Below are 13,838 nucleotides of genomic sequence, written 5' to 3' on the forward strand. Positions count from 1 at the left end.
TCTACTGGTCTGGAGCACTTCCGTTTTCAGCACTTTTTGTTTGCATCTTTTCTTTTGTTTGCTGCATTTCATTTGTGGTTGTAGTCATTTTTCTTTGCGTCTCTTTATTTGTTTGCTGCATTTCATTTGCTTTTTGTTTGCATCTTTTTTGTTTGCTGCATTTGTTTGCATCTCTTTTTTGTTTGCTGCATTTGTTTGCGTCTCTTTTGTTTGCTGCATTTTATTTGCTTTTTGTTTGCATCATTTCTTCTTGTTTCCTGCATTTCATTTGTTTGCGTCTCTTTTTGTTTGCATATTTTCTTTGTTGCTGCGCATTTGCACCTGTCGGCCACTGTAGCTGGCCGATAAATCAGTGCCAAACTATCACTGCTTTCTTGGCCTGGTAAAACCAGCTCCTGGTTCTAAATATTTGTTTTGTCCAGAGGGTCTGGACTCAGGCTGGTGACAACAGATTGCTTCCTGGAAGCGTAGACTGTGTTAAGGTTTTAAATTTTACCCAACTGCAAACGTTTGCCTGTGAAGTATGTAATGTGCCCGTTCGACGTTAAGCTTACCAGAAAAAGTCCACTTATTGTGTTTCAGTGTTCACCCTCTTGTTTCTTAGTCCCATTAGAAATGCTGATGTATCTTCAGAATTAATTACTTATTGTGAGTGATCAGGAACATGGAAACAAATCTATTTATATTCATTCAAATGATTTGGCCTGACAGTGTGACCTGAGCATGAAGCAAACCTTTCCTTCATCCCAATAAGGCTGACGGGACCACAGAACTATATGCTACCGGATACGAACCGGGGTGGATCAGACTGGTAATGATGGAGGCATTCATTTGAAATAAGACAAAAGTTAAGAAGTGGAACGGTCAATCATAAAAGCTGATGGCCAATAAAGTTGCTGCATATTTATTACTCCATTTACACTCAACAGGAAAACAATAATTATGGCAGATATACAGAACTGTGTAGACTCAGAAGAAGGCACACAATAAGGTTAGGTAGCATACAGTAGCATGATAGGAATGATAGAGAGTCAAAGTAGCATTTTATGTCATTTCTAACACTTCATTAGGCTTTTAACATGCTGTCTCCGTCTGGATTGAGTCAAAATAAGTCAAGTGACAATACATCAAAACATCACAAAGCAGCAGCTTTCTGTTTTATCAAATAAACCATAACTATTTGGAAACCTTGATATATAAACAAGTTTAAGGTTTAACCAGGTTTTATAGAATGTAATGTGGGCACTTGGGAAGAAGGACTAAAAGTATTCAATAAAAATAGCATCATTGCTAGGTATACAAATATTCACAATAAGGCAGGAGCAAGCTTTGGCATAAAGACGTCACGATGCGGAGGTCCTCTGCAGCAGACTTCATGGGAAAAGCTACCACGTTTCTAACCATAACACATTATTCACACATTGTTTGGCAAATGACATTCATCTTTGTACAAGGTAATATATGATTCAAAGAAATATAATATCAGATAAGGAGTGTCCCTTCCTGGCCACCTTCCAGACCTTTTCCTGTATAGTTCAGGAGCAGAGTGTTCCAGCTGATTCTCACTTCATAGGTGGATTCTCTGGAATGGCTACAGAAAGTCAGAATTCCTGGTAGATGGATGAGTGCATCTCTGGGTATTGTTCCAGTAGGAGGGGTGTGGCTCAGATCGAGACTACAGGGCCTGGGTAAGGTTCCCCCCCACACCAGAAGTCCTCCGGCTGGGGGATTTCAAAAAGCCATCCTTCATTCTCCTTGTCTCCCAGCTGCTCCTGGTCGACCTTTGCACCCGTCACCGGCTCGGCCTCGCTCCGCAGGACTCTGTAATAGTGACAGTCCCGGCCGTCGTCCGGGTTGTAGGGAGGAGCCAGGATGTCCAGGAAAGCAGCCGGTCCGTCCACTGCATCGATCTGGTGGAGGTTATCCCGTACGGGCGTGAGGAGGCATGGCCCGCTGTTCTCAGAGTATTCAGCCACGGAGCGGAGCACGGAGCGCCACACCACCGCCGTCTGCAGCGGAGCCAGGGCCGGCTCCAGACGAGGTGGGACAGGAAGACTGTTCTCCAGCTTGTCCAAACACCTGACGTTCACCTTTCCATACAGGACCTGTGCAGATGACAGAAAACTGTCAGGATTAACGGTAAAAACTTCAATTTCCAATTCTTCCTTTGAGTCTACCTTTCAGCGCAGCAAAGAACATTTCTTTTAGAGTCCGTGACTGAAGTTATTAATATGATGCAAAAACAGGGAAGTTTCAGCCTGATCCCAAGTATCAGCCTGGGGTTCAGATCACAGTAATTCTGACTGACCTGCATCAGAGTCTGACTCAGTCATGTGACCCTCCTGTCCAACAACATAAAAGCTGGAAATTATAACATCTGTAAGGTGCCAGAAAACTATGATGGAATCTGAAAACTAGTGTTGCTAACATGTTTCAAACATAAAGTAAAATCAAGTCAGTCAACAAGTGATGAACGATAATGATATTGACACAAGCATCACTATCGATCCAACAAATAAAACTAGGCTGATTTTAACAACCAATATTTATTTCCATCTTGTTGCTGCTTGTTTCTGGAGGGGGAGGGAATGAGGTTTGTCATGTGATCATAAAGTCCGCTGTTGTTTTTTTTCAAGGTGTGAAATGGGAAGTGAAATATATGTTATCGTCCATAACAGCAATATTAATATTGTACCAAATTTTAATATTGGTGCATCCCTACAATCATTTCAAACACTTTTGAGATGAAGTATTAGATAAGAAAGACTTTAACTCAAATTCTGTGCCGTAAAAACACAGGTTTTCAGACTGAGATGGTGTATCTGTTATTATAAATGCATGAATGAATGAAAGACACCAGCAGGAGGAGCCCATCTGGTGAGAGTTTTTTTTTAATCAACAATAATTCTTATATCATTTTTGTCCAACATGTATGACATCCAAAAGCAGAAATTCTCTCCAAACTTTTGTAACATGTCATACAATTGTAAACATTTCACAAATAGTGCTGAAAAATCACCTAACACATAAACTCCACATGTATCTCATGTCAGAAAGATTGCTATAAACTATTAAAGTAAAAGGAACAACATAATTCCTTATAAATGTGCTAAGCTTCTGTGAATCTTTGTTGATTGTTCTGGTATTGGACACAAAATAGCTAAGTTGGGGTTTTCTGCCTGACATACTCAGTCAGCCACTCTCAAATAATCTCCAACATTCATCACCATAATTATTCATAACATAAAATAGAAAAATATTAATAAATTAGGATATAGATATAGCCACTTTCAGAGAGCAAGAATTGAAGCATAGGTTCTATACATATGCAAAGGAGATTTATAATCCTTCAATAAAAACTAATAAATACTCATTAAACAAATGATGTACAAGTCTTATAAAAGCACAATTAAGTATTTTCGAATTAAATTTCTATTTGGTGCAAAAAATGTGGTTCGTCATCACCAGCTGCAACCCAAACATAATTTTAATGACTTTCACAACAGTTTGGCTAAATTAGCTACAACAATTAATGAAATTAATTAAGTACTTCTGAATGAAAATAATTATTCTCTGTGGCTCTTGTACTGTCAAGGACAACAGGTGTTAGAGGTAGTTCCGGAGGATTTGCCGTTTCCACAGATAAAGTTTACACATTAACGTACAATATAACCTTAGTGGTGGCTTTCAAAACAGGGTCATTTTGTTCTCAAAGCAGCATAAGATACATACAAGATGCATAAGATACATTTAACTCAGGTGGAGTTAAATGTTAAAAAGTGCTCAGGACAGACTGGCAGTGAGAGACCTTGAGCATCCCGTTCATTCCTGGGTGGTCATGGAGCGGGATGGAGGTCCCAGCCTTTAGCAAGAACACCCCCATGCTGAACACCTCCGTCTCGCAGATATGCATGTAGGTGACTGGGGGGCTCTGAGGTGCAGCTGCGCCGGAGCTCGGTTTGTTTTTCAGAGGAATAATTTTCAGGTCCTTGGCCCGGACGGAGGTCACTAAGGAGATGAGTTCATTGACCTTGTCCGCAACGACGCTTCCGTCCCCGTTGTTCGCAGATCTGCAGTCTTTAAACGTGATAAAGGCCTGCTTCGCTATTTTCTGGATCAGGGCAGTTTTGTTGTCTCGCGGCATTCTTGCTGCGGTGGGGGAAAAAAAACTAACGGTTACTAGGGAGTCCCTGCTCCGCTGTAAAAACAGCTGAAAAAGCCTCTCACACACCCTGTTGTCTCCGTGTGTCTCACAGCACTGCTCGGTCTGACTTCAGAAAAGACTAGATTGACGAGTTTACAATAACAGAAAATAATTCATGGTGATAATGTCAAATTTCACCGCCACATACTAGCTTCCCACATCACATTTTTCTTCGTCTCGCCCCCTATACGTCCAACCTCACGGGGCATGCGCATAACACGAAAAGCAACCTGGGATATGAAGTTCCATTAGAAAATAACAGGCCTAGATCGTGTCAGAATTTAACACTGAATCAGTATAGCTTATTGTTAAATTCTGAATAAATTGATTTGATTCTTCTTTTTAATAGGCTACCATTCTAATTTATGCCAAACGGGGAAAAAAATTTGCATTTCTGCTAATAACACTACATTTCCCAGTAGTCCTGAGGAGGCAACAGTTAGAGAGGGGAAGGCCAGACAGGCCATTGAACTCTCCGCCACCCTCCTAATAGACCAGTGTTTCTCAACCTTTTTTGGGCCAGCGCCCCCCTAGCCTTTATCCAGGTCCCTCACCGCCCCCACCAAAGAATTTGTAGGCTACTTTGCACTGACAATTATTTTATTATTAATGTTACTATCATTATTGTAGATGTTATGAATCGACGCACCGATTATGTTTTCCCGTACACTTCAGCGCGCCTTACGCTCCTTCACCTCGCGCACATAACAGGGTAAATGTAGCAAGTTTTCCCTAAATGTATCGGCGTCTGGAGGAGGGGGGTTGATGGGGGGGGGAGGCGAGCATGTGTTTCTACGCTCGTTCGTGGGGGGGGGGTGGGGGGGCGATTCATGTTTTCGCATCCACTTGAATAATGTGTAGTTGCACCCCTGCCCATGGCACTTCAACAATATTATTTTACATTTTATCTGGAAATAATGTCTGTTTATTCTTGCCATACAGTCTCTGTATTAATTATTGATCGAAAGGTCTTGCCATACCAGTTTATTCCTCCGTATTTACTTTAGTTTCTTAGTTTATTCTTGCATTTTGTTCTTCGTTCATTTCCATTTAGTTTCCTTTGATTAGTTTTATCCTCTCTTGGTTTATTGCTATGTCCACTTTAGTTTCTTTACTGTTGCTAGATTTATTTGATCATTTATTGACTATCAGTAATATTCACTCATCACCTGCTGCGCCGCTTAATCGTCATGTGTTTCACATCATGTGTTGAATTTTCACTGTTCAGCGTCGGATTCTCTGTTTTTATGCCCTAATTCACATCTAGTTCGTCGCTCCGTTTTGCCCGCTTCCCATGTTTCAGAATTTTGCGCAATGTGAACGTCGTTTTTTTTTAAATTTTTTATATTTTAAACTCCCTGAGGTGCAGGGCGGTAAGGGAAACATATCGATATCCAACACATTCTCACTCCCAACTCGTCACATATTGACGTTTTTTCAGGTACCCTCGGCGTCACATATTGACGCCGAGGGTACCCCCTTGGCGTCAATATGTGACTTGAAGGGTTCTCCCATTGAATGTTGTACGGTTCCCTGAGCGTCCGATATTTACGACTTAGGAACGAATAAGATGACGTATCTATTTTTTAAAAAACCTTTATTTACAATGTGTGTGCTAGTTTGAACAGGATATTAATAATATTTACTACATAAACGTTCATAAAACTTTAATTTGGTATTTAAAAATAACTCAGTAAAATATAAAACCGGAGGGTTTTTGTTGTGGTTGTTGTTAGGTTGATTTAAAAGCCTTTTTTTTTTTTTTTTTTTTTTTTAACTTGATTTAAATCCTTTATTTTAAATTTACCAACTTAATTTAAGAAAAAATAAGAATTATTTTCTTTTGTGATTGCATGCAAACAGTTCTGTGAACGTTTTAATATTTTTGATTGAAATAATAAAAATAAGTACGTATCCGGCAAAAACCCATGAAGAAGAAGACGCTGACGTCATCGCATGCGACGCTGTGAGTACAAACCTGAATCTGTCCAAAATGTTTCTGTACTATAAAACTAAAAAATAACTAGAGTGTTGCGTTATAAAGTTGATGATCGCAGTTTTAGGACTTAATGGCAGTCGGACTGTGCCGCGAGTGGTTGAAGACATTTAGACACGTTTGTAACATTTATAAAAGAAATTTACCGGAAGAACTGGGCGGGAAGCTAGCTACATTAGCCTCTTGGAGTCCATAAGCTTCAACTGAACCTGCACTTAATACATTTAATTAGCCATGCTAGAGTCACAGAATTCTTTATAGTCATGCTTGTTGTAAAATTTGAGGATCGATATAAACGCCAGTGACCCTAGGCTGTAATGATCCTTAAAAGTTTGTCTATGAGCCCCTGTCTGTTTGAAGCTAGGCCATTTACTTCCAATTAAAACGAACTTGGATCATTACAGGGAAAGATCTCTCCACCTGTCTATTTTGTTTATTGCTGTTGCAACTTATAAAGAGAAATCAAGAACTTCCGAAATCTGAACATTTCTTTTTTTTATGTCAACAGGTTCTTCTTTGATCTCATCACCTCACGTATATTTCTGCTCTTTTATATAGCACCCACAAAAGGCACTTTTAAGAGCCACATCTGTTTTATCTGTTCATCATCTTTGTGTCCTTAATTTGTCTATTCTTAACTTGTCAACAGTACTGTCTGTCCGTCCGTCCGTCTGTCTGTCTGTCTGTTTGTTTCTCCATCTGAAGTCTTTGTTGTTTTGTTGTTGTTTTTTTTGCACTTTGCCATTGTTTTTTAAGTATGACACGGCCCAAATTCAGGCCATGCCCAAAGTGTGAAACGCCTAACCAGGCAAACAGAAAAACTTGTTTTGTCTGCCACCAGAGTCTTTCCACCAAAAAAAATCTAAAAGAAAAGCTGCAGATTTTTGACGATCAGTGGAGGGAAGCTGTTTTAAAGAACAGAAACGTTTCCAGAGTAATATATTCTGCACAAATCGCAGTAAGTATACATTTTTAGACTGAAAAAGTTCTGTTAATGAGCAAAATGTACCCCGTACTCCTCTTGTTAACTTAAACATTCTTCTCTGACTTTTCCATATGAAATAGTTGAGATGTTAACACCACAAAACACACATGACTTTGAAAATATAAATTATTTTATCAATATGTTGCTAAAGATGAAAAACAACTGCTCTAATAGGATGGTGTGTTTAAGTAATTTGTTACATGTTCTTATCAATCGCAGGTACGCAAACTCCATGCTTTAGGCTTCAAGCCCATTTTATTTTTCGCGAAGCAACAATCATCTTCAAGCAAGTGGGTTGCTGACATAACTACACATTTGGAGACCACGGATACTACAAAAAATTTTTTGGATAAGATGCAGAGGGCTTATGAATTTCTTCTCTCTGTTGGTAATGCATGTATGTTTGTGTGAGAGTGTGTACACCTGTAGTGCCTTATATCAGAGAGCGAGCAATACTTATGTATTTTTTCTTTAAAATTATGTCTTTCCTAGGCACACCTGTACCAGTGCAGCCCCAAACCTCTACAGAAGATGCTTTTACACACAAAGAGCAATTGACTGGTAAAAACGCTGAGGACTTCATTAATGAACCAAAGGAGACCACAGCTGAGGAGCAGATAAAGATCTCACCACAAAACCAAGAAGAAACTGTGATTGTGCTTGATCTGGTTCCTGTTCCTCTTCCTCCTATTGTTCCATCCTCATCAGCTTTCCAGACGAAAAGGGCCCGAAGCCCCTCTCCAGCTGCCTCTCCCATAGACCAGCCAGATCAGGAGTCATCTCAATCACCTGCTGCTAATGCCATCTCATCAACTCAGGGTGGCCTATGTGACACTGACAGTAAGAAGAGAAAGCGTAAGTTTTGTTTTCCTCAGTCCTGTGACTATTGCTTTTACATCCATTGATTTTCTTACACCGGGGGGACCAACTACCTACTTAAGGAGTTCAGCACTAAAATGCTGCTGCTGCCTATCTCCAGCTAGAGGAGGGGGTCACCCTGCACAGGTCGCCAGTCTGTCCAGGGTGGTGACCAGGGCAACACAGAGACAGACAGGACAAACAACCATGCACACACACACACAGACACACAGACACACACACATCTAGGGACAATTTGGAGAGACCAATTAACCCGGAGAAAACCCACGCATGCAGAAAGACCCAGGGCCAGGAATCAAAACCAGAACTTCTTCTATCAACTGTGCCACTGTGCATTTAATGTACATTTCAGCTATACTAACTTCAAATTCTCAATTAATAATGATGCTTGTCTTGACCTTGTTTGTGAACCTGTGGACAAGTACACTGTATTTGTTAGTTAAACAAGTTTAACTAACTGTCCTGAAATCATAAACCAAGCCTTTGCAAATTTTACACAAGTGGGGAGAAGGAAAATACACTGCTGGAGATGGAGATTAACAAAGATAGCGACAAAGCTTATCCACTTTGTTGCTATGTTCATTGATTTTTTCCTGACTCTTCTACTGACTGGTCAAAACATCTAGTGGTATATGTAGCAACTCTTTTTTGTTGTTGTTTTGGAGACTCTTAAATCAGCATTGCTCTGTCATGAGCAAGCAGCATAGGATGCTTAGATTCCCCCTTGCTCCTAAAAAGACCTACAGTCAGTCTAACAGTTGTCTGTCCTGCAGAATTCCTTTGGCAGTAATCAGAGCAGAGCAGGCCCATTCCAATTTTGTCAATATTACAAAGAAACATTTGCAAATGAGAATAATGCTACTATCAATACAGTCTACAACACTTGCTATTCCAACTCATCTCCCCACTGCCCCACTGCACCGTGTGGGGCAGTGGGACTGAAAGAGATCGCCATATACCAGAATGAGTGCTGGGTGACATGGCTGTGGTATTATTTCATATTTTAATGTTAATGAATTTCACTGTAACTATTAGAAAAACCCAACTACCAACTTGAGGAGTCAAGTATTGAAGTGTCAAAATTTTCACAGAATCAGAAAATAATTATACAGTTTATAAGTGACAAAACTTATTTTGGGTTTAGTTACACTTTAAGTATTATTTTTCAATTTCTTTGGCCAATAGTTAAATAATATTTAACTATTAGTAGTTAAAAATTAGTTATATTTAACTACTAATAATATAACTTTAACCTCTGAAATAATTAGAGAAAATGTGTAAGTCCATGTAAAGAAGATTAAAGTTTAGAATGATTAAAAGTCACCACACTAGTTTTCAGTTTTTCATTGTGCACACTTTGGCTGTATTTCATGTTTTGTTTTTATAATTTTTTTCTTTTCTTGTCATTAAGGTTGCCGGAAATGTAGTAGACAAAAGGTGTTCCTCTTTGACTCAATCACCGGGCATAGGACAAATGCGGTAAGACTAAAATTGTTACTAATACACCCTCTCAAAGTACATTCCCACCCTAGTCAAAAATGCCATGATACACCAAGAGACATTGCCACATGTGGAGATGAGTAGATGGGGGGAGGGGTGATAATTGGGACTGGTCTGCTAAAATAAGCACATTTGTTTACTCATAAACTTTTTGATCATATTTACTTACTCTCAAGACTCAATTGCTTTCTATTTTTCTTTTTTTATTATAAGGATAAAAAGGGGCATTACAATAAGTCAGAGCAAAACAATTTCACAAAAAAGTCAGCATTGGCACAGTAACAGAAGCATAGAGATGGAACACCAAATCACATAATTAGGCATTTTATTATAAAAGCCATGATTCACCACTCATCCTTCAATACTGACTGAAGACTCCTTCCACGCTTAAGTATTTTAGAAACACTTTATGGACATGTTTTTGATGATTGCTTTAATTAATTGATTTCTCTTTTATTTTATATGCTGTCTAGGGAAAAGAGGAAGTAAAAATTCATTGGTTACCCTGCTCTGCTTGGTGAGAAGTGTTTTTTGCACCTATTAGAAATATAATCTTGCTATGTCATGGGGAAATATAATGGAAATGTAAAATTTGGAGATGTATATTACGTTATAATGTCATCAAGCTTTTTGTGGCCTTTTGTCACAAGAGCTTTTCCTTAGGTTTTCAGTCTAGCTGAGATGGCGCCCTACAAAGCATACCTCCCCCGATGCAATCCCTTAAGGCTAATGGCAGCTGCAATTAGCAAACGCCTGCTGGACCAGCTCTGCTGAGCTCATTTTGGGGATTGCTTCTCAGTCCAACGCTACTGAGAATGGCTGTAAACCACTTAATGAAGGTGTGATGACATCCTAAAGCCAGTGTCAGAAGAGGAGGTGCTTCTTAGAGAAACAGTGACCCATTTTGAAAATGGGTCTCCAGTAGACATTGGCTTAAACATGGCTACTCTTCCTGGGTTCTATACATTAAAGTGTGTAAATGACAAAGTGACATTTCTTTTAAGTCTTATTTGATATGTACAACATTTGTATAACAACTGAAGGTAACAGTCTTACTTTATTATATTATGAAAAGGCACTATGGTCCTAGAAATTATTTAATACTGTTCTTTTTATAATTGATACAAGCTGGAAATTAAATCTGAAACTGTCACTTTCTTTGAGTTAGGATTTTTGGTAGAATTTTTTCAAAAACTAAACCACTATGAGAGATTTTTCTTGTTTGTGTAGTGGTGAAATTACTGTGCAGTCAGTTTGTCATCGGACACTTAATAATTCAAGATAATATTGTTTGGGACACAACAAGATCCTGTTGTGTCCCAATAAGCTGTTAATTGGGGCAGGGGGTGATTTAGTCAGGGAAAAGTATTTGGCTCCAGAAACTCTCTTTTAGAAAGAGAAAAATGTTTACCTTGCAGTACATAAAAATTCCATAACTTGATTTTACTGTTCATCTTTTCTAGTGGGAAAATCTGGGAAGACACATGGGAACCTGCATGTCAGTTCTCACATGTTGCTGTCCCCCAAGAAGAGCCACTTCCTTCAGACAACAAACAAGCAGGATGATGTTGCTTTTTCTTTTTTCTTTTTCTTTGTATTACAAAGTTCTAATTTTCATTTTTTTCTATAACTGCAGTTTCACTTTAGTGAGACGTTTTTTGTTTTATATTGTTTTTGTCATTCACTGAAATAAATGTTACTGTTGTAATGCAGTAGTAATAAGATCATCTTGGGCTGTTCATTGATACGTTTTTGTCATATTCTGTAAAAGCCTTAAGACATGCTGTGACTGGCTGAGTCACTGCATGAACTATTTACTTTGCCTGTATAGAGGTTTAAAATTTTGAATAGGACTGTTTGTACATAGTAAAAGTTGACAGTCTTAAATCCTTTAAACATGGCATTTTACACATTTGTTTTTGAGTGTTTTGAAGGTTGATATGGAATTCCAAATTCAAGTCCATAAAATTTTGTTAAAAAAACATTAATTTCAATATAACTTCTTGGAAGTGTTTTATGCCAAGAAGCTATAATTTCACCATCTGCTTTTTTGTATCATGTATGTTGTCTATCAATATTGTATTTGTAAAATGCTTTAATAAAATTGCTTTCAAATGCAGTACATTTATTTTTGAACACAGCTGCTTTAAGTGCAGTTACTGATGAAGTGGACATTAAAATACCTTTTTAATGTCCAGATCAACTGACCATATAACACATCACACATATATAAATTTAAATAAACCTATGTTGCAAATGTCATGCACATGTTGAAGAACACACATTAATTACTAAGCCTGTAATATATATATTAACCATTTATATATTCCTGCTCTGACCTGTAACTACCAAAAGAAGTCCTTTTTTAAGTCCCGGATGTTGCTGGCTACATTTCCTTAAATGATCCAATGTTATCAGCGCCAGTTTAAATAAAGCTGTTTAGACAAAAGTACCTTGAGGAGAAAACTTTTTCAAACCTGATCTTCCATAATGAAATATAGTTAACCACACAAAATATTTTTGAAACATCACAGCTCCGCAAACTTCTAAATTCTTACACGGCTGCTCTGCGGGAATTTGAAATGGAATTCAGCCATTGTACGGCAGACAGAGTAAAAGAATAAAGGGACACATCGCGCTCCATCAACACATTGTACCTTACAAGACTATCTCGGGGGACAGGGCACAAATTATCTTTGACAACTTTATGTGTCGGTTGTGAAATCAATTTAGTGGTCAACGAGAAACTGAAATGTTCCCTCAAACTGAAGTCAAAATGTGCATTTGTTATAGTAAGAGTCATAAAGGGATTTATAAACTTTTTTTTGCGTTTGCCCTTCTCAGTGCCTGTCAAGCTGGCCGCCGTTCGAAGTTGGTCAAGTTTGCCATATGTATTGTCTTGAAGGCATGAAGCCAGATTAACTCTACAACCGATTGATTTCCTCTACACTTGCAGTAGTGTGTGAAGCTATGTTATGTGTTTCATAGATAGAGGATTAGTCACCAGTCTTTGTTGAAGAAGGAAAGAAATTAAATCATAGATCGTTGGAAGTGCAGAGCGAAAACTAATCAAACTAATCACACATCAAATGGTAGTCTAAAAACATCACTATCAATCAATATAAGAAAAATATCTGTAAGAGTATAATTTGTGATCTCTGGAGCAGGCGCTTTGGAGCATCTTGCGCAGTTGATGCGCTTCTGCGATCATTTTCTCCTGCTGTGGAGTGTGTGCGGCATCAGGTCTTATCGACTTCTGATTACTTCATTTTGTAAATAAACCTTTTTGAAATGTTACCCGATCTCAAAAATATTCTTATTGTACAGAAAAAAAAATTTCAGCTTGGCGACTACAGTATTGAAATAAAATGCACTTAGTGACTCTGAATCATCTGATGTTTCAATGCCTTATGGTGTTCCGCAGGGCTAAATTTTGGGCCCTCTGCTTTTCTCTCTATTTACTGCCTCTGGGTTCTATCCTTAGGATACATGGGATGATTGTCAGATTTATTTGCCCATGAAGCAGAAGGATGTACATTCTATAAACATCTCTTTGCATGTCTAGGTGCTCTCACAACTGAAGCTGGTTAGGATGCTGCTGCACGACTTTTGACAGGAACTCGAAAAAGGGAGCATGTGACTCCTGTCCCGGCCTCACTTCATTGCCTGCCTCTATATTTTAGGATTCATTTAAAAATTCTAATGTTTGCTTCGAAATCACTGCATAATCTTCCCCCGGCTTAACTCTCTGAGCTTCTTCACCCCTAAATACACTATCGGTCACTCAGGTCAGCAGATCAGCTGCTCTTGGAGGTACCAATATCTAGGAGGAAGCTTAGAGGGGGCAGGGTTTTCTCTGTCATGGGTCCTAAGTTATGGAACGACTTGCCTTTGCAGGTCAGAGAGGCCCCTTCACTGTCCACTTTTAAAGCTCGTCTTAAACCCATCTATTCTACTTGGCTTTCAAATCAAGCACGATCTAGTTTTTAATTGTACGTTCTTGTTTTTAAATTGTAAGTTTTTATTTTTTTTATTGTTATATTGTCTTTTAATGTACAGCACTTTGTATCAGCTGTGGTTGTTTTAAAATGTTTCATAAATAAAGTTGGTATGGTATGGAATGGTTAAAAGCCATCATTGTCTGACGCACTACAAAAAATGTATCTGCTCCAAATGAACATTTTAAACCTTCTGTCCCTTCTTCATTTGTTTTTTCTTTTTAAGATGGAGGATCAGAAAATAACTTATTGGAGTTTTATAATCAACACCTGGCA

The 13,838-nt window shown here is 38.5% G+C and overlaps 2 protein-coding genes and 1 long non-coding RNA gene across 12 annotated transcripts in view; 2 read left to right on the forward strand and 1 right to left on the reverse strand.

Annotated features, from left to right (window-relative positions):
• Nucleotides 1-888: 888 nt before the first annotated feature.
• Nucleotides 889-4,413, reverse strand: adoa (2-aminoethanethiol (cysteamine) dioxygenase a). The gene is made up of 3 exons (XM_081600371.1): nt 4,232-4,413; nt 3,809-4,149; nt 889-2,105 (listed from the first exon to the last, which is right to left on the reverse strand). The coding sequence occupies exons 2-3, from the start codon at nt 4,142-4,144 to the stop codon at nt 1,665-1,667; spliced, it is 777 nt and encodes a 258-aa protein (XP_081456497.1). The 5' UTR covers nt 4,145-4,149; nt 4,232-4,413; the 3' UTR covers nt 889-1,664.
• LOC103460809 (uncharacterized) overlaps nt 2,025-13,838 on the forward strand; it is a 61,334-nt gene continuing 49,520 nt past the window's right edge. For all 9 annotated transcript variants that reach the window (XR_014084996.1, XR_014084995.1, XR_014085002.1 and 6 more), the window contains exon 1: nt 2,025-2,139. This is a non-coding gene — a long non-coding RNA (uncharacterized LOC103460809). The remainder of the gene's footprint in view (nt 2,140-13,838) is intronic.
• Nucleotides 5,997-13,756, forward strand: LOC145549067 (uncharacterized). 2 transcript variants are annotated; one of them, XR_014084994.1, is made up of 6 exons: nt 5,997-7,158; nt 7,405-7,582; nt 7,678-8,040; nt 9,476-9,543; nt 10,038-10,081; nt 11,028-13,756. XR_014084994.1 is itself a non-coding variant. In XM_081600367.1 (6 exons), the coding sequence occupies exons 1-6, from the start codon at nt 6,958-6,960 to the stop codon at nt 11,128-11,130; spliced, it is 948 nt and encodes a 315-aa protein (XP_081456493.1). In that variant the 5' UTR covers nt 5,997-6,957; the 3' UTR covers nt 11,131-13,756. The 2 variants fall into 2 exon arrangements, 1 of the variants encoding a protein (XP_081456493.1); XM_081600367.1 differs by having other exon boundaries at nt 7,405-7,573.

This window comes from Poecilia reticulata, chromosome 19 (genome assembly GCF_904066995.2).
Source record: "Poecilia reticulata chromosome 19, P_reticulata-male-v2, whole genome shotgun sequence".
NCBI classification, from domain to species: Eukaryota; Metazoa; Chordata; class Actinopteri; order Cyprinodontiformes; family Poeciliidae; genus Poecilia; species Poecilia reticulata.